We start from the raw sequence: 19,620 nt of genomic DNA, 5'->3' as shown, positions 1-19,620 counted from the left end.
GTCCGGGCGGGTCCGCAGCCCGGGGCGCGGGGCGGGGCCGGGGGTCGCAGGGCCGCCAGTGCGGCCGGGGCGGGCGCGGGGGAAGATGCCCAAAGCGGCGCTGCCGGGACACCGGGGGGGCCCGCGGCGCTCGGCGCTGGGGTAAGGCCGGCACCGTGCGGGTTCGCCGGGGGAGCGGGGCTGGCACGGGGGGGGCACCACGCGGGGGCGGCGGGGGGAGGGACTATATGCGGGCGGAGGGATCCGGGCGCGGCGGGCGGTGGGAGGCGGCTCGGTGGGTGGAAGGGGCGGGCGGAGGGAGCGGCGCGCACCGGACGGCGGGAGCGGGGCCAGGGCCGGGACCGGCACCGGGAGCGCAGCGGGAGCGGGACGAGCCGGGCCGCGGCGCCGCCTCCCGGGGGCAGCGGGAGCGCGGAAGGGCCGGCGGCGGCAGGAGAGCGCGGCGGCCGGGAGGAGCCGGCGGGAGGCGGCCGGAGCCAGGCGGGAGCGGGCCGGGAGGAGCCGCCATGGAGCGGAAGAGGTGGGAGCGCTCGGCGGGGCCGCCCCGGGCGCGGGGGGCCGGGCCGGGGCCGCAGCCACAGGTGGAGGGGAAGGGAGCGGGGAGCCGGCCCGGGGCGGCCGCGGGGGGCCGGGGATGCTCGGCCCCCCTCAGGGATCGGGGAGCGCCGCGAGGAGCCCCCGCGTCCCCTCAGAGCGGCTCCTGCCCCGCGGGCGCTCCGGGTTCTTTATTCTCGCAGGAGCAGCGCGGGGGGTGCTCCTCCTTCCCCGGGGCTCGCTCCGCTGCCCGCTGGGTGCGCTCGGGGATTGCGGGGAGGGAGCCCGGGCTGCTCGCGGTGCTGCCCCCGGGGCGGGTCGGGATGCGCCTTGCCGGGAGTGTGGCTGCGGGGGGAGCACACGGCCCGGGAGCTGGAGGGGTGCTATTTATAGCCCTGCATGGCTCATACGGCTGTAGGAGGCCATATGGATCCTCCCCGCACCCACGAGGCACCCGCGGGCTGAGGTGTGAAACTCGGGTCCAGCGGGAGCTGCGAACGCAGCAGGAGCTGTCCCTGTGTCCTCAGCTGGCCCTGCCTGTCGGGAAAATCCAAACCCTCAACTTCTGCCTCTGACACAGGATCCTCGCAGCACGGTTTGGGTTGGGAGGGACCTTGAAGCCCATCTCATCCCACCCTGCCATGAGCAGGCACACATTCCACTGGACCCGGTGGCTCCCAGCCCCGTCCAACCTGGCCTTGAACACTTCCAAGGATGGGACAGACACAGCTTTAGCTCCAGGTTTCATTTTTAGAATCAGGTTATGGTTGTGAGAAAAGGGGAGTGAACCAGAAAGTGCTATCCTCGAGAACGTGAAGCCGGATTCAGCTGCTGCAGCTCGGAGGCTGAGGGCAGGATGAGACCGCCAGCAGCAGCTGAAAGCTTCAGAGATTCTGTTTGTTTGTCCCAGAACTTGTTTGTTAAGTTGCAGTGTTGGAGATAAACATTAAAAAAAAGGGGAAGAGAGGATAAGTAGCATATTTTTATTCCAAAATTTCTATGGGTTTTCCCTTTGTATCAATTTGGACAGAGATCAAAGGTAGAATAGAGCTTTGTTGCGCTAATTTTTGGTTTCTGTTGCATTTTGCATTACCTCAGAGTGGCAAATGCAGGTGTGGCAGTTCAGTAATACCTGTGGGACTTCTGCCTGTTGTTTACCTGGGTAATTGTTCTGTCCAGCTCCCAGGCACGCACAGATGCAGGGAGGGTTTGTGGAAAACCCCCTGTGAGATGTGTGTGAGCCAGTGTCTGGCTGGAAATTCCATCTTCCTCCAGGTCTGAGTGCCTGGACAGGTTTTTACAGCCAGTCCTTGAACCTCATCCTTAGGAGGGTTTCTGGCTGAGAGGGTGGGACTTGTGAGCAGGAGAAGTGCAGGGATGGAGGATTTCAGGAAGAAAATCGTGTCAGGGATTTTGTCAAAGTGGCAGGTTGTCTTTGAGAGAGTTCTGGCTCCCTTCAAACTCGGGGTTCTCACATGGGGGAAGAAGAATTTAGTGCTGCTTTGTGGGGCTTTTTTTCTGCAGAGTGTTTTTCTCCTGAAGGTTTGATGGCCAAGTGTCAGAAATTTGGGATTGCTGCTCATCTCTGCCTCAGGATGTTGACATCACTGTGCTGGGAAACTTCACACTCTTGTGTGAAACTTATTTTGTTGAGAATTCCTTACCTTTGCAGCACAAATGTAAGAAGTTGGAAGGGAATGTTTTTAACACTCCTCCAAAGATATTTTGATCAGTACAGTCTTTTCCAAAAAAAATTGTGGAGCAAAATGCTTTCACTGAGTCTGTCCTTTGCTTTTCCTGTGTTGCTCGGGTTTGCCTGCAGGGAAGCTCATAATTTCTCATATGAGAAGGAAACAGCCTCAAGGTACACCAGGGGACTTTTAGGTTGGGTATTAGAGAGATTTTTTTCATGGAAAGGGTTATAAAGGATTAGAACAGGCTGCCCGGGGCAGTGGTGGCGTCATCATCCCTGGAAATATTCAAAAAACATGTGGATGTGACACTTGGGGACGTGGTTTAATGGTGAACATGGTGGTGATGCTGGGGTGATGGTTGGATCTGATGATCTTAAAGGTCTTTTCCATCCTTAATTCCATGATTCCTGAATTGAGCCCTGCAAAATCATCTGGTTGTAATTTTGTTTGTCCCGGTGTTACAGAGCTGCCATTTGGGCTCCCCTTTAGGGACGTGATGCTTCTGGAAATTTGGGGAGATTTTGTGTGTCTCCAAGTGCTTTCTTTGGGTTTTTTGGGGGGGTTTCTTTTTGGTATGGTTGGAGTCCAAGTTGCTGAACGAAGACCCCCCTGTTGTCCTGCAGGGAAGGGGACATCATCCCTTGGGACAGCCCCACGGGGATGGGGACAGGTCAGGTCCCCGGGGCTGTGGCTGTGTAGGGCTGTGGGGTGCTCTGGGGCACATGGAGGTGTCACCCTCTGGCTTGGTGTGGTTTTCATGGCCGTGCCAGCCCATGCCAGGGTGGCCCAGCTGAGTGTGGGGACCCCGGGGCAGGGCTGGCTGTGGGTGCTGCATCCAGGGGTGACTGGGGGTGCTGTGACAGAGGTGCTGGCGCTGGTGCTTGTGCGGTGTTTTGGGGTCCCCATCTCCCTGTGAGGGTATCTCCTGCAGCCCTCCAGGAGCCCCCGGTGCCGGGATTTGCCCGGAGCAGAGCTGCGGAGAGGAGTGAGCACGATGGAAAGCAAGAAGGAGAATCATTTTGTGTTCTTCCCTTGCCCCTCCAGCGAGGACACAAGGCTCGGAGTGTCTGCTCTCAGTGCCCCGTTTTCCTGGGCTGTCCCTGCCTCCATTCCTTCCAGAGGCAGGCGGTGGCTGGCTTTGCTCAGGGTTTGGTTTTTTTTTTTCTTTTTTTTTTGCCTTTTGTCCCTCGCTTCCCAAGTTGTGCAGATCCTGTGCGGGCTAAATGGGAGAGCGGAGGGGTGGAGACTCAGATGAGGGAGGGAGGAGGGGAAGAGGGCCTGGGCAGCCGCTCTCTCCTTAAGGATATAAGGCAGGAAACAAAGGCTGAGCTGCACATGGAGAGCAGGGACACCTGGCCCTTCAATGGGCTGCCCCGAACGGGCTCAATCTGCCCGCAAAAGTCTGGGAATGAGAGCCGGGGGTGCTCGGGGTGGGCTCCGGCAGCCAGGTCTGTTTTGTTAGCCAGAACCAGGCGGCCCAAGCGAATAAAGCCCCGGAGCTGGTGATGGACGAGCGTGAAAAATCCTTTGCAAGTTGTAAAGTCCTTTGCAGCTCGGCCTTTCACGCAGGGAGCTGTGGCACAGCCTGATTCGGGAGCTCGGGATCAATCCGGGCTCTCAGCGTCGCTGCCTGGGGGTGTTACAGAGCAGAGGTTGGGCTTTGCAGCTCTGTACCAAAATGTCTCGTTTCTGGGCCTCTTTGTGCAAAGCCAGGAGTGCAGGAGGGGCAGAAGGAGGTAAATTCTGTATTTTGTGACATTTTAAGTCACTTTAACATTGCTCAGAGTTCTGTGGTACCGGGGGAGTTTCTGTGTGTCCTGGTGTGCATCAGGGATCCCACTCGAGATTCGGGTTCCTGTGGCTCCCCTCACACCTCTGACCCTCCCAGGTGTGTGTGGGTGCCCCAATGTCCTGCATGGTCCTGCCAGAGGGTCCCCAGGAGCTCCAGGGTGCCCCATCCCTTCCTGTCTCAGTTCCCTGTCACCTTTTGCTCATAGCTTTGCTCCCTGCTCTGCTGTTGTCCCAGGGAGCCTGGGGGTGATCCTGCCTTTTGCAAGACCTAATCAGAATAAAAGTTTTTCTTCTGAACATTTCAGTGCTTTTCCTTTGGGCCAAGCTTCCCCAGGAAGAGACAGGACTCTCAGTCATTTCAGGTGGGTTTTTTGAGACTCTGAGCAGCTTTTGAGTTCTTCCTTGCAAAATGACCACAGCACATACTAAACACACAGAGGTGAAGGGTTCTGTTCACTTAAAATCCTGTCTTCGACTGTACTGACTGTTCTGGAAGTTACTCTGCACTTTAATGCATTATTTTTAAACCTGCTAAGACACTAAACCCTAAATTAGAGCAGCAGATCTTGGAAGAGGAAGCAGTGCCATGTTCTTCATGTAGCAGGAGTTTTTCTTCCTGGCTTCACTGGCAGCAACAGCCCTGCCCTAAAGCTGCTGAGTTGGTTATTCCTCTCTCTGGATTGAGGCAAATAACTCCCTTTAGAGTTTGAAAAAGTTAATTAATGAATTTGGGGCTGGACACAGCCTCTGTTGCTTGGTCCTGCTCTGTGTTGTGTCCTGGCCCAAGTGCAGCTCCACAGGGAGCTGGTCCAGCTGAGGAATAACCAGTGGGGGAGTGTTCCCTCCTCCTCCCCTGGCCTCCAAAGATGGATTATTTTCCTCAGCTGCTTCATTTGTGTGAGCAGTGGTGGTGGCAGGGAGGAGATCCAGGCAGGATAAGCAGCTTGGGAGCAGTTGGAGCCAGGAGCTTCCTCAGCAGATGCTGTGTGGGATCACCACAACCTTTCAGACTTAATTCCTTCCAGAGACTTTTTCTGATTTCAGTTTTACTGTAATTTATATTAAATTTATCTCAGTTTTTGGAGACCTTTTAATACTTGGGTACTTTCTGGGTTTGGTTTTTTTTTTTTAATCTATTTTTTTCACGCACAGCCTGACTTAACCTAATTGCTTTGTCACTGTCCTGTACCAGAAATTCTCTGCTCATGCTGGCTTTCCCCTAATAAAGCTTCAGGGCAGGAGACAATATGTGAACATTGACTTTTCCTTTTGCTTTGTTTTGTTGTTGTTAAGACCTTGGTAAGGCTATCAGTATCTCACCAGTGTGAGATAAGGGGGTAACTGGCATTTTTGGTCTTAAAATGCCTTCCAGCCCATTAAGCTGTGATAGTGGGATGGGTATACAGGGAATGAACTTCTCCTGGGTGTGAACTAGGACTGAATATGCAAGTTGCAAAGTGGAGAAAACCAGAAGTGAAAGTTATTGATAGAATAAAGAGGTGTTGTTTTGCTGCTCAGTGAGAAGGTGAAAAATACTTGGTGTTATTGTCTTTACAGTCCCACACTGCAGCCATAACACAGTGGCTTATTTTTGCTTTATGAATAAAAAAATAGCTTATGTTGGATTATTAAAAAAAAAGAAATTCCCCCAAAAAACCAAACCAAAACAAAAAAATCCCAACAACAACCAGAAAAAAATATAAAACAAAAAACCCAAACAAACAAATAAAAACCAAACAAAAAAAAAACTCCTCAAAAAACAAACTAAAACAAAAAATACAACAAAACCCCAAAGAAAACATCAGTAAGAATTTGGAATAATTTATGCCTGCTCTCCAGGTTGAGTCTTTGTAGAAACCCAGGTGTTACAGAAGAGTCTCTCTTCCCTTTTGCTGTTAATGGAAAGTTTTACAAGGTTTTGACATTTATCTTTGCATCACTTTGGATTCTTTATTTTGCAGCTTGTCAGTAGTTAACTTCTGGTTTTCTCTTTTTTCTGAAGTCTTCAGGATGCTACAAAAGACATAGAATCAAACCTGAATGTGCTGTGCAAGGGGCAGGGAGAGCAGACAAGGAGCATTTTTGGTGCTGGTCAAACGCAAGAGTCCTGAGAGAAGAAATTATACTTGAAAATGTGCATTTACTATGAGAGACAGCTGAATGAAAAGTGCATCTGTGCTGAGATCTCCCTTGATGGTTATTGTGTGCATTATGCTACATTTGTTTATCTGATCTGAATCTTCCTCTTGACATACCAAACCATTTTAACTTAATTTGTGTGTTCCACATGAGAAGCAGTCGATACGAAAACATTTCAGAGCTGAACGTGAGCTTCATCCTGCAAAGTCCAGCGTGTGTTTTTGAGCGTGGCAATAAAAGCCCTCCCTGCTGAGGTGCAGAGGGGGTGCAGGAGGTGGGGGTGTCCCTGGGGGTGGACACCTGGTGTGTTTCTTGCAGCCCCAGTGGGAAGAAGTTCCGCAGCAAGCCGCAGCTGGCACGCTACCTGGGCAGCTCCATGGACCTGGGCACCTTCGACTTCCGCACGGGCAAGATGCTGATGAACAAAATGAACAAGAACAGGCAGAGGATGCGCTACGACTGCTCCAACCAGGCCAAAGTAAGAGAGGGAGAGGCTCTGCTGCTCCCCCTCCCTGCTGAGGAGCTGCCAGAGCAGCCTGGGAGAGGAGGGAGAATGCAGCAGTTCAGAGCTGGAGTGTGAATTGGAGCTGTGTCAGAACAGCTCTGCTGGTGGGGGTTGGACAAGTGCTGCTCCCAGGGGGTTGGTGCTGGGGAGGAGAGTTGTGGCACTGCTCAGTGTTCTGTGGAGGAGGGCAGGGAAGAGACTGTCACCTTCTTCAGTTCCCAGCACAAGACAGGCATTGCCCTGTGGGAATAAGTGCAGAGGAGCCCCTCTGCTCTGGGAGAGCTGGGTGTACTCACCTGGACAGGAGAAGGCTCCAGGGACACCTCAGAGCCCCTTTTGGGGCCTGAAGGGGCTCCAGGAGAGCTGCAGAGGGACTGGGGACAAGGCCTGCAGGGACAGGACACAGGGAATGGCTCCCACTGCCACAGGGCAGGGCTGGGTGGGAGATTGGGAATCAGGAATTGTGGAATCCATCCCTGGAATGGATTTCCAAGAGCAGCTGTGGGTGCCCCTGGATCCCTGGCAGTGCCCAAGGCCAGGCTGGGCAGGGCTGGGAGCACCAGGGACAGTGGGAGGTGCCCCTGTCATGGCAGGGGTGGCACTGGATGGGCTTTAACATCCCCTCCAATCTAAACCATTCCAGGATTCTGTGATCCCTCTCCCTGCAGTGTGAGCTCACCTCCTCCAGCACAATCTGCTCCAGAGCCCCACATTCCTGGAGCTGTGCAGCAGCTCTGCCCTGCCCTTGCCTTTGCAGAGGAGAGGAGGGGTTTGGGTCCACAGGGATGAGGAGATGCTGCAGGAGAGGTCAGCTCTGTGCTGCTGCCCCAGCTTTGGCACTGATGGAAGGGGAGGTGGCATTTGGGGCAAAAAGCCTGAGAGGGAAAAAGAACTGTGAGGCCTATTTGTAGAACAAAATAAAAGGTTCTCTAGCTGTTAATTCAGGTTGTTGAGGTGTCAGGGTGGCAGTGTCAGGCTCCCTGTCTGCATTGATTGTCCCAACTCATTCCTCAGGATCTTCATCAGATGCTAAAATCCTTCCCAGAACCCAGCAGCTGCTGTGTATGCACCTAAACACTGAATGTGGAAAAGGCACAATGCTCATTTCTGAAATACATCAGCCAGTCAAGGATCATCTTCACGAGAGTGCTGGGAACATTTCTTACAGTCCTGGTGCTGCAGGGATATTTTGAGACCTGCCTTGAGGCAGAGAGCAGCAGCTCACACACCTCTCAGGCTAAAAATTCTGCCCAAAACTCTCAATAAATGTACAAATGTTATCACTGGCTTCTGCAAGGATTAGCACCCAGATGGTTCAGAATTATATTTGTCCTGAATACATCTTTTCTACATCTCATGAATAAATCTGTGAGGCAGACACAGTGTTTGCATCCCTGAGAACAAAGCGTGTCCTAGAGCCATTCCAAGGGTTGTGTGTTGGATTTTGGGAATGAGGAGCAGCCTTCCTGTGCTTGCCCTAACAGAAAATGCAGTCCTGTAGTGCAAAATTATGAGCTGCATTTAAAAGCTGAGCTTTGTTCAGAACCAAAGGTAAAAAAAGGGATTCAGCTTTCAGTGGTGTTGGTTTATTGGTCACAACTTGATTTAGAAGGAATTGTTTGGAGTAGTTTCTGGATTCAGAAATCAGCCTCTAAATCCCTGCTTGTAATTTTTTTATTTATTACAAATATTGTGTTGTAACCCTCTCTTTTAGTGATTACACATGGTTTGTTCTGACTCCTAAAGTCATTAAAAATGGGAGTAAAACTGATGTGTGTGAGCTCACATGGGAGGAGGCTGCTATGCTAAACAGAATGAGTGGAAAACTTTGATAGGTCTAAGGCAAGATTTGAATTTAGTTATGTATTTTTAGCAACCTAACTTGTATAACTTGAGATTAGACAAGATTTGAAGCCCAGGAACTGTTCCCTGCTGCACTTCTTTGTGGCTGTAGTAGCATTTTAGCAATCTGAAAACATTTTTGTGGCTTTTTCCTTTTCTTTTTGTGTGAAACAGGGCAAGCCTGATTTGAACACAGCCCTGCCTGTGAGACAGACTGCCTCTATCTTCAAACAGCCTGTCACCAAGATCACAAACCACCCCAGCAACAAGGTGAAGAGTGACCCCCAGAAAGCTGTGGACCAGCCCAGGCAGGTAAGGCTGAGGAACTCATGGATTTCCTACTGGGAGGATCCCAAAATAATCTGCTTTAATTTTGTGATGCTGAACAAATGCTCCCTGGTAATTCCTGATCTCTGGCACTTCAGAATTCAGAAAAATCTGATCTTTCAAAAGCAGAGGCTTGCAGTGCTCCCAGCTCTTAAAATCAGAACAAATCCCATTCCCAATTTCTAGTTATGGACTCTGCACACTGGGATGTACAAACTGCAGCCTTTGGTTGGATCCCAATTCTGTTGTAGCTGAATTTCCTTCATGCTGAAATTAAGTATTATCTACAAAATTATTCAGACATTGTAGCCACTTCAGAGGACACTTGGGTTTAGAATCACTGTCAAATGTTGCAGTTGTGTAAGAATTCCATGTTCCATTAAATCCTTGTTCCATTAAATCCTTGTTCCTGCAGGGATCACATCCACTGTGGTGTTTGTTGCAGTGCAGGGGACTGTACGTTAGTAGGAGTAAACTCTGCCAGTATAAGATCATAAATTCACTTAGAGTCTTATTGTTAATACAAAATCAAAATGTTTTTCTTACCATAATGTGTATTAGCAAGCAAGAGAGCACACCAAATTTAAAGGAGAGAATGCTCAGGACAAGGCAAGGTAAAATAAGCTGTACCTGTTGGAGCACTGAAAACCTTTTCTGAAAACTTCAAAAAACACTTTTTGAAGGCAGATTTTAAGAATTTAATAAACCCAGTTCAACTTAGAACTAGAACCTCCAGATATGAGATAGAACTTATCTGAAATGGGTGTTTTTTTGCTGGTTGGGGTGGGTTTTTTGTTTTTTTAAGCAGGTTGGCAGGGTCTCACCATGTTTTTTTGGGGAATCAGATCCTGTATGTTCACAGTGTTGTTGCTACTCCTGCAGCTTTTATAGTTAAGGCAACAAAAAAGAACACTAAAGATAAAATACCCTCTCCCAGCTCTGAGCTGGATTTGTGTTCCTCTTTAAGATATTTTACTGGATTGCAGAATATTGTGACTTTTTCTCAGCAGACTCCAGATGTTTCTGCAAAATTTGAAATCAGAGCCAAGTCCCATCATGCACTGGCTTAAAAATCCCAGAATTCTTGGGGGCTGGAAGGGATCTTAAAGATGATCCCATTCTACCCTCCCACCATGGGTAGGGACACCTTGCACTATCCCAGGTTGGTCCAAACCCCATCCAGCCTGGTTTTGGACAATTCCAGGACTGGGACAGCCACAGCTTTTCTGAGTAACAAAACCCCCCCCCCCCCAAAAAAAAAAAAAAAAAAAAAAAAAAAAAAAACAAACAACAAAAACCCCAAAACAAAGCAAAAAAAAAAAAAAACAAAAAAAAAAAAACCAAAAAAACCCCCACCAAACAAAAACAAAACAAAACAAAAAAAACCCACCCAAAACCACAAACACAACCAAAAAAGCAAAACCAAAAAACAAACAAACAAAAAAAAAATCACCTATTTGAAGGGCTAGGGAATATCCAGCCTGTGTTTGGGCTGTGACTGCCTCATTCCCCTTTTTGGAAAAGTCATGTGGGGTCAGTTGAACTTGGATTTTGACAGGCAGGAGAAGGGGTGGGATATGCATGGACTGTTTGAGGTGAATTCTTCATTTCTCAAAACCTTGATAAAAATGTGGGTTTTTGCAAGTTGTGCATTGCTGTCCTCCTGATACCTCTCCTGCACCAGGTACAGAGTTAAAGGTGTGTCAGGGTGATGTATTTGAATTTCTGCCACACCACACATTCAGCTTTTAAACCTGGGGAGAGCCTGTGACTCAAAATCTGGTAAAGGAGAGACATGGGGGAAAGGACCAAACAGAAGGAAGAAAATAATACTTTACCTTGAATTCAGCTCTTGCATTTCTTAACTTTCTGTGGGATATGTTGGAGAGAAATAGAGTGCTGACAAGGGCTGGTCTCACACTGTGGGCTTGCACCTGCAGCTCAGAGCAGTGAAAGTTCCAGGCCCTGGAAGACAAGAGAGTTTTCCAAGGCAGCAAACTGGGAGAGAGGAATTGTGGGGCTGTGTTGGAGCCCTGGCTGCTGGGAATTTCAGACTTGCTGTGCTGCCAGGCACTGACCCCCAAGAGAGCACTGCACTGACCTGAGGCTGTGGAGAAGCTTCCAGAATGGAATGATAGAGCTGGGATTGTGGGTGTGGAGTTTGAATAGAAGTGAGTGATATCACAGGGTGGAAACTTAGAGTTGAAGGTTTTAGAATATAATAATATATATAAAGCAAGATGGAGGTTTTAGGGCAGAGGCTGGTCCTTCTCCTTCCTTCTCCTTTCCTTCCTTCTCCTTTCCTTCCTTCTCCTTTCCTTCCTTCTCCTTTCCTTCCTTTTCCTTTCCTTCCTTTTCCTTTCCTTCCTTCTCCTTTCCTTCCTTCTCCTTTCTTTCCTTCTCCTTTCTTTCCTTCTCCTTTCTTTCCTTCTCCTTTCTTTCCTTCTCCTTTCTTTCCTTCTCCTTTCTTTCCTTCTCCTTTCTTTCCTTCTCCTTTCTTTCCTTCTCCTTTCTTTCCTTCTCCTTTCTTTCCTTCTCCTTTCTTTCCTTCTCCTTTCTTTCCTTCTCCTTTCTTTCCTTCTCCTTTCTTTCCTTCTCCTTTCTTTCCTTCTCCTTTCTTTCCTTCTCCTTTCTTTCCTTCTCCTTTCTTTCCTTCTCCTTTCTTTCCTTCTCCTTTCTTTCCTTCTCCTTTCTTTCCTTCTCCTTTCTTTCCTTCTCCTTTCTTTCCTTCTCCTTTCTTTCCTTCTCCTTTCTTTCCTTCTCCTTTCTTTCCTTCTCCTTTCTTTCCTTCTCCTTTCTTTCCTTCTCCTTTCTTTCCTTCTCCTTTCTTTCCTTCTCCTTTCTTTCCTTCTCCTTTCTTTCCTTCTCCTTTCTTTCCTTCCTTCCTTCTCCTTTCCTTCTCCTTCCTCTCCATGGGTTTGGGTGGTTTTGTGTAATTGGATATAAAAGTCCACATTATGAGCCATGGGTTGGTTGTTTATTGGGTAAAAAGTAAAAATAATTTAGGTGTCATTTCTTAATTGGATAGTTCATCCTTAAAAGGATAAGCTGTCTTGTAGAGAGAGATGGGGCTCCATTTTTAGTTTGTTGGAGTGAAGTGCTGTAGAACTCAGGGTTGGTGAGGCTGTAACATAGATTAGAGCTAATAAATATCTGAGTGCCAACGAGAAATGCCATCTCCCACATTAATCCCAGCCCTGGCAAAAAGAAGTTAAGGCTTGACAGGGCTGATTGGCAGTGAGGATTGTTGCTGCTGTTGGAGGTGGCAGATCCATCCCTTCTGTGGTAAATCCACATTAAATGTCCTCAGCCCTGCTGTTCCCTGTCTGCACAGGAAGCAGGGATTGTGTGGAGCTGTCAGTTCCACTCCTGGTTGTACCAATAACCTCCTGCTTTGTCTGCAGCTCTTCTGGGAGAAGAAGTTGAGTGGCCTGAATGCCTTTGACATTGCAGAGGAGCTGGTGAAGACAATGGACCTTCCCAAGGGGCTGCAAGGTAACCACAGGGTGCCCTTCACTCAGGGCTGGCACCTGGCAGGGGGAGTGGAGGTGCTGGGGGTGAGCTCCTGTTCCCAGGGCCTGGCAGGGCTGTGCCCATTCCTGCTGCAGCAGGGGCTGTGCTGCTGCCTGGGCTCCCAGTGCCCTTTGTTCTGAGGGCACACTGAAGCAAAGCCTCTCTGCCTTTTGGGGATTCATTTTCCAGAAGCAGCAGAGCATCCCACATTGGTGCTTGGGCTTGGGTTGGGAGGGACCTCAAAGCCCATCCAGTGCCACCCCTGCCATGGCAGGGACACCTCCCACTGTCCCAGGTGCTCCCAGCCCTGTCCAGCCTGGCCTTGGGCACTGCCAGGGATCCAGGGGCACCCACAGCTGCTCTGGGAAATCCATTCCAGGGATGGATTCCACAATTCCTGATTCCCAATCTCCCATTCAGCCCTGCCCTGTGGCAGTGGGAGCCATTCCCTGTGTCCTGTCCCTGCAGGCCTTGTCCCCAGTCCCTCTGCAGCTCTCCTGGAGCCCCTTCAGGCCCCAAAAGGGGCTCTGAGGTGTCCCTGGAGCCTTCTCTTGTCCAGGTGAGCACCCCCAGCTCTCTGAGCTTTGTTCAAGCAGAATGGAAACCTCTTCCTTTCCCAGTTTGGTGATTTTTATTATCTTTTAGGTTCTAACAAAGAGGAACTGCTCTAAGTTTCAATACCCTCAGAGAGCTGCAGAGGTGCTGTTAGAATCATTTAGCTCTGAGATTTATATCATGTGAGCTTTCCAACTGACAGCCTGTGCTTTGCCATTAAAATTTCATTCCCATTGTCCTGATTTCCTGCTCCCTGCCTGGGGCAGTGCTGCTCATGGATTTCCCTCCCCCTTGCAGGGGTTGGCCCTGGCTGCACTGATGAGACTCTGCTCTCTGCCATCGCCAGTGCCCTGCACACCAGCACCATGCCCATCACTGGGCAGCTCTCTGCAGCTGTGGAGAAGAACCCTGGGGTCTGGCTCAACACCTCCCAGCCTCTCTGCAAAGCCTTCATGGTGACTGATGAAGATATCAGGTAGGAGCTGGAAATAGCACTTGCTGTTCTGGAATGAGGTTCCTTGTGCTCAAACAGTGCTTTGCTGTTCTTTCTGAGTGTCTGATGGAACACTGTGCCTTGGGAATTCACTGGAATGGCTCTGGAGCAAGAGAGGAGACAAAAGTAGTTACATGAAGCTCTGTCATGTGCTTAAATCCCCACTGTTTTTTATTTTGGCCACGCTCAGTTACTCTGCAGTTTCAGGCTCATGTTTGTTTTTCATGTCAAGTTTCCTTTTATTACAAAAGTGAGCTGGGAGAGCCTCAACTGAGGCACCTCTGAGCAGAGATGGCATTGGAGAAATCCTGTACAGGAGGATTGCATTCTCTTCACCTTCCTCTGTGTCAGTAAATGAATTAAATAAAATTTCTGGATTGACCAAACCCAAGTCATGCCTGCTGTGGTGACAGGGAACAAGGTGCAGAGATGGCATTGGAGAAATCCTGTATGTGGGATTGAAGTCTCTTCACCTTCCTCTGTGTCTGTAAATGAATTAAATAAAATTTCTGGATTGACCCAACCCAAGCCATGCCTGCTGACAGGGAACAAGAATGCAGCTGATTCTGCTATAGGTTGCTGTAGTAATTAAATCTTGTTCAATCAGGATTGGCCAAATTCAGCTTTAAGCTTTTAATGGAGAACTGACTATACCAAAGGCCTGCAGCTTGCAATTTGCATTCATTAAGTGTTTAAAGGCAGTCCTTGCTTTGACTGCTTGATAAATCTTTTGGAATTGCAGGATGATTTTTCTGGGCTTGATTGAGATAAATGGCCAGGAAAAACAGTCTGTTTGTAACTTTGATGTCCTGTGGCTGAGCTGAAATAGGAGCCCCATGAGCCACTGCTTGTTGATCACTTCTTTGCTGTGCTTTGACTTCTTAGGGTTGGGACTCAAAAGGAAAATGAGCAGAAAGAAATGGCCTGAAACTTAATTTTTTCCAGTCACATTTTTGAAAGTCTGTGCAGGGTAGGCTGACTTTAGATATTAGTAGCAGGAATTAAAAATCAGCATTAGGCTAAAAAAAAAATTGGCTGCTAGATTAGCCAAACTTCAGCCAGAAATCAACAGGTCCAGGACACATAATATAAATACTGAAGGAATTTTTAAAGTGTTTTTCATCTTCACTCAGAGTACAATGCCAGGTGGGTTTTTTTTTTTTTTTGTTTGTTTTTTTGGGGTTTTTTTTGGTTATACAATGGAGTTCTTGGTTTTTCCAGTCCATGCTTTGATGTTGGAGGGATTGGGAACTCTTTTCCCTTGACAGGGGCAGCCTGGGGCTGATGTTGGGTGTCCCTGTGTTGGGCAGGAAGCAGGAGGAGCTGGTGCAGCAGGTGAGGAAGAGGCTGGAGGAGGCCCTGATGGCTGACATGCTGGCCCACGTGGAGGAGATTGCCAGGGATGGGGAGCCTCCCTCGGAGAAAGAAGGAGCAGAGGAGGAAGGAGAAGAAGAGGAGGAGGAGGAGGAGCAGGACCATGACCAGGAGATGGAAAATGTATAGTCCAGGTGGGTGATTGTGCTGTGTCTCACCTTGAACACTGGGGACAGAAAGGTTTTCAGAAGGAACCTTAAACATTGATGAATTTTCACTTTTTGGCCTGGGCTTTGAAAGGTGTGGGGGCCTTGGGTCAGGAATGGGGGAGGTGGGAGTGAGACCCCACCTGCAGAGCTGCCCCAGCCCTGGGCAACAGCAGCAGGAGGACGTGGGGCTGCTGCAGCCAGGCCAGAGGAGCCACGGAGATGCTGCCAGGGCTGGAGCCCCTCTGCTCTGAGCCAGCCTGGCACAGCTGGGCCTGCTCACCTGGACAGGAGAAGGCTCCAGGGACACCTCAGAGCCCCTTTTGGGGCCTGAAGGGGCTCCAGGAGAGCTGCAGAGGGACTGGGGACAAGGCCTGCAGGGACAGGACACAGGGAATGGCTTCCACTGCCACAGGGCAGGGCTGGGTGGGAGATTGGGAATCAGGAATTGTGGAATCCATCCCTGGAATGGATTTCCCAGAGCAGCTGGGGCTGCCCCTGGATCCCTGGCAGTGCCCAGTGCCAGGCTGGGCATTGGGGCTGGGGAGCGCCAGGAGGGACTGAGGGAGCTGGGGGGGCTCAGCCTGGAGAAAAGGAGGCTCAGGGTTCAGCCCCAGTTGTGTCTCAGCCTGTCTCCATAGGAAAGGTTCTCCAGCCCTAAGATCAGCTTAGTGGCCTCCTCTGGATCCTCTGAGACAAGAATCAAGAATGTGGTGGGGGAAAAAAGGAACTTTTTAGGATAAATAGCTGAGGAGCTCCTTTGAAGGGAATGAGGATTTCAGGTGGGAGGAAGATTGATTTTGTTTAGCAATCCTTGAAGCTTGAGGATTGATTATAATGTGCAATCTGCTTGGCCTTTGGGAGATCCCATCTTTTATCTGGGCTCTTTTTTCCCATTTTCCCCTATCAGCAGCAGTAGCTGTATTTGGACAGTGAATACCTTGAATTCCTTTCTGCTCTAGAGGTCTGGCAGGAGCCAGAACAAACTGACTGCTGTAGGTGAAACCCAGGAGATAAAGACATGAATGTGTTAAGACAGTGGGATTTCTCCTTTTAAGAAAAGCTACAGAAATTCTTTTTGAGTTACAAGGTCTTTGTTTTTCCTCTTTCAGGGAGTTCCATCTAAGAATTCCCAGTATAAACCCATTCAGCAGGGTCAGCACAAGCATTCACAGAGCCAAGAGTGCACCATCAGTCCAACTGTACCCCAGAGCCTTTGGATGGACTTCAGGAGACGTGCAAGCTGATGGTTCATTCACTGCAGGGGAGTTCTGCAGATGGAACTTGACTCAACTCTACTCCCCTCCCTTTTTCTACAGGGATAGGGTGATTGGGAATGCAAAAGTGGGAGGGGATAAAGAATATCACATGGTGGGAGGGAAAATCCTAGGAACTGAATTTGCTGGCTCTTTTTTTTGGGTTTTGTTTTTTTTTGGTATTACTTTTTGTGGGTCAGTGCTGGGTGATACATTTTTAAGCTTTTCTATCAAAGTACTTCTAATGACCCACAGAAACAATTTTCTCCCTAACCCAAGGGAGGGAGATGCTGTTTCACTCCTTGGCTACTCTGCTGTGGGCTACCTGTTTGTACCTGACTGTAGGGAGGTCATTTCATGTTGTGAATGGTTCATTCCATGTGTGAGTTGCTGTTTCCTCACAAGACCACATTGGTCTTGCAAGTGTTTGGAAATGCAGTCTCAGAGCTGAGCTGCCAGTGCCTCTCCCACCTGGGCTGGGTTGAGGAGGGGAAGCTGCACTCGAGGACTTGGGCTGCCAGCTCTGGGCATTTGGCTATTTGGTTATTCCACACCACAGTTTGGATCCAAGCTCTGTGTGTCCAGACATTTGCCTCCAAGACTCTGTTCACAATATACCCAACCTGAGGTATATTTTACTTTGGTTTTAAGTCCAGTCAGAAGGACTTTCTCAACTGGGGATGGAAGGATGACTCATTTCTGACTGATAATGAGGAAAACTTCCTCCTTTTTCTCTTCTGGTGCCAAGAACCTGCCCTCTGTTCCTCAGTGTGGAGGGAAGGGGATCCATTCCAACAGGTGTGGCCACACACCTGCTTTTGTGTGCAGTAATGTTCTGACCTCTTTAAAAAAAAAAAAAAAAGGTAAAAGGTTGATTTTTCTATAATTGATATCTAAAAAAAAAGGAATTTAAAGCTTTTTATTCAGTACTGAATCTTTCTTATTTGCATGTGCAGTGAGGTGACCAGCATTTTGTGTCAACAATTGGACTGATGTGAAACCTGCCTTAATGTGTTTCTAAATATTTGGCTTCACCATGGGTACCTTGATTGATCCCTCAGTCTCTTCCAGTACATCTTTGAGCATTTTGGGGTAACTTGTGGCTAAAAATGGATTTCTCTGGGAAGGGAGACAAGGAGAGGGGAGGAAGATGAGAGCTGATAGCTTGGGGAATGTGTTGACTGGGTTGCAGAATTATTTTAGTCTTAGGGTATCCATTGCATAACCGTGCGTGGACGTCTCTGCTGAGAGAACACTACAGGGTGGTGCATTAAATAGTGTGCCACCAACCAATTGTATGAGTTGTTGGTATCCCAAAACTTGGGGAAGAAAGTAGCTCCCAGAGCCTTTATTGTGTGAGAAAGATTAGCAGGGACAGCCAGGGGCCAGGGAATTGCCTTTGGGAGTAGTGCAGCTTAGTGATCCCTGAAAAATATCCCATGCCAAAGTGATTGATCCTTTATTCACTCTTTTCTTAAAGGTCTGCAAACACAAAATTGGTTGATATTGCTCATTTGAGTACTGCTAGGAGACTGAATTGTACTTTGCTGATGCTGTGCCAGGTGCTGCTTTGGGGAGCTTTACCTGGCACTGCAGGCAGCCACCATTATTTTCCTTTCTGAACAGTCTGTTACAGTTACTACTCTGTAAATCTGTCCTCTTGTAAGTCATGGTGTTGAATTAAATGTTTCTCACAAAGAAGAGGTTCCTCTCGTCTGCCTCAAGCCCTACCTGGAGTTTTGTGCTCTGCCCTTTCCCTTTCTCCCAGTGGAGATGCTCTGGGGGTTCAGTTGGGGGCTCCAGTCTGAGATTTGGTTCTGGACATCTGGAGCCTGGCAGAGGGGAACATGGAGGGAAGCTTGTGGAAAGCAGTTCAATCTTCTGCAGAATCCTCTCCTGTGTCCCCAGCAAGGGAGAGGCTGCCAGGGTGTCCCATCTCTTGGGCAGGTTGGTAACAGAGTCACAGAATTAAGGTGGGGAAAGATATTTTAGATAATAAAGTCCAACCATCAGCCCAGCACCTCCACATTCACCACTAAACCCTGTCCCCAAGTGTCACATCCACTCTGCTTCTGAACACCCCAGGGATGATGGCTCCACCACTGCCTTGGACAGCCTGTGCCAGGGCTGGACAGCCCTTTCTGTGAGGAAAAAACCAAAAAATATATCCCTAATATCCAATCTAAACCTTCCTGGCTCAACCTGAGTCTGTTCCCATGTGGCCCTTTGAATCTCAACTCCAGCAGTTCATATCCCACCCCAGAGCTGTCCTTGTGAGCAGAGCAATCTTACTCTGACACTGGCTCTTTGAAAACCTGTTTAATATCTGGTGATGTCTTTATCTGCTTTTACTTGGATCTAAACACACCACTGAGGCACCACACCACAGGTGATTGAGTGTTGACACTCATTTTTTGATGCACTGAATATCAACTTAGATTGCTGCCAACTCTGTTTCATCCCCCCTACCCCTTTCCCAGTTCTCTTTCCTTCAGTGTACAAAGTTTATGATGTTTTCATTTAAATGGAGGAGTTGCTTGTGCAAAGTGCCAGCAAAGGACCCAGGACTCCTCTCACAGCCAGAGAAAGTGAAATAACTTCACCTGCTCACCAAGGTGAGGAAATGAAGTGTTTGTTTTCGCTGACCATGATGTGTTTCTTGTTGCTGCAATAACAACTGAATTAGTTTGTGTTATCTCAGCCCTGGACGTGACTGACGGGCATGAAGTGTCTGCCATCATCAAATCTATCCCCAGGGTGGAGAAAGCAGCTGCTTGGAGGTACAACTTGTTAGGCAGATGATTAGTAAATAATGTACTTAAGAGCACTGAGTGAAATTGAGGCAATGCTTATATTTCATTAATTAATGTTCTCTTCAGCATAGGGTGTTGATGGCTGCAGTTTTTTCCTCTCCACTTTGTTTTACAAAATTCAAGAATTAAAGGGAATGTCATTTCCCTGCTGTTTGGGGGGTGTTATTTTTCCTGAATTCTAGCTGGATTAAATTTTGTGCAAAACATGGAATGGATATTGGTGCAGTCTGGGTTTGGCCAGCAGAGCTCTTGGAGGTGGTTCTGCCCAGGAAAAGTTGGCTCAGTTCACATCTGAAATTGAGCTTGCTGCACTGGCTGTTGAGCAAGGAAAGGGAGGAGTTTTCTTGCTTGTAAACTCAGCCCAGCAGGAAGAGCAGGGAGTCGGGGATGACATGGCTGGGCTCTGGGAGTGCAGGCCTGTCAAACCCTGCCTGGGGAGGCTCTGGTGCCACGGCTGGAATTTGGGGTGGAAAGGACCTTAAAGCCCATCCAGTGCCACCCCTGCCATGGCAAGGACACCTTGGGCACTGCCAGGGCACTGCCAGGGCTGCTCTGGGCACCCTGTGCCAGGCCCTGCCCACCCTCCCAGCCAGGAATCCCTTCCCAATATCCCAATGTTAAATTCTCACTGCTGCTCT

General features: G+C 49.1%; 1 protein-coding gene across 2 annotated transcripts; it reads left to right on the top strand.

The window, feature by feature from the left end:
- The first annotated feature begins 437 nt into the window (after positions 1 to 437).
- MBD3 (methyl-CpG binding domain protein 3) lies at positions 438 to 17,867 on the top strand. Of its 2 annotated transcripts, XM_058040950.1 has the most exons (8): positions 445 to 520; positions 4,325 to 4,381; positions 6,477 to 6,636; positions 8,680 to 8,817; positions 12,237 to 12,327; positions 13,198 to 13,375; positions 14,704 to 14,901; positions 16,026 to 17,867. In XM_058040950.1, the coding sequence occupies exons 1-7, from the start codon at positions 507 to 509 to the stop codon at positions 14,894 to 14,896; spliced, it is 831 nt and encodes a 276-aa protein (XP_057896933.1). In that variant the 5' UTR covers positions 445 to 506; the 3' UTR covers positions 14,897 to 14,901; positions 16,026 to 17,867. The 2 variants fall into 2 exon arrangements, with proteins under 2 accessions (XP_057896934.1, XP_057896933.1); XM_058040951.1 differs by lacking the exon at positions 4,325 to 4,381 and having other exon boundaries at positions 438 to 520.
- Positions 17,868 to 19,620: the final 1,753 nt, after the last annotated feature.

The sequence above is a fragment of the Melospiza georgiana genome, chromosome 26 (assembly GCF_028018845.1).
Source record: "Melospiza georgiana isolate bMelGeo1 chromosome 26, bMelGeo1.pri, whole genome shotgun sequence".
In the NCBI taxonomy this organism is placed as follows: Eukaryota; Metazoa; Chordata; class Aves; order Passeriformes; family Passerellidae; genus Melospiza; species Melospiza georgiana.
This window is presented reverse-complemented; position numbering and strand designations above follow the sequence as displayed.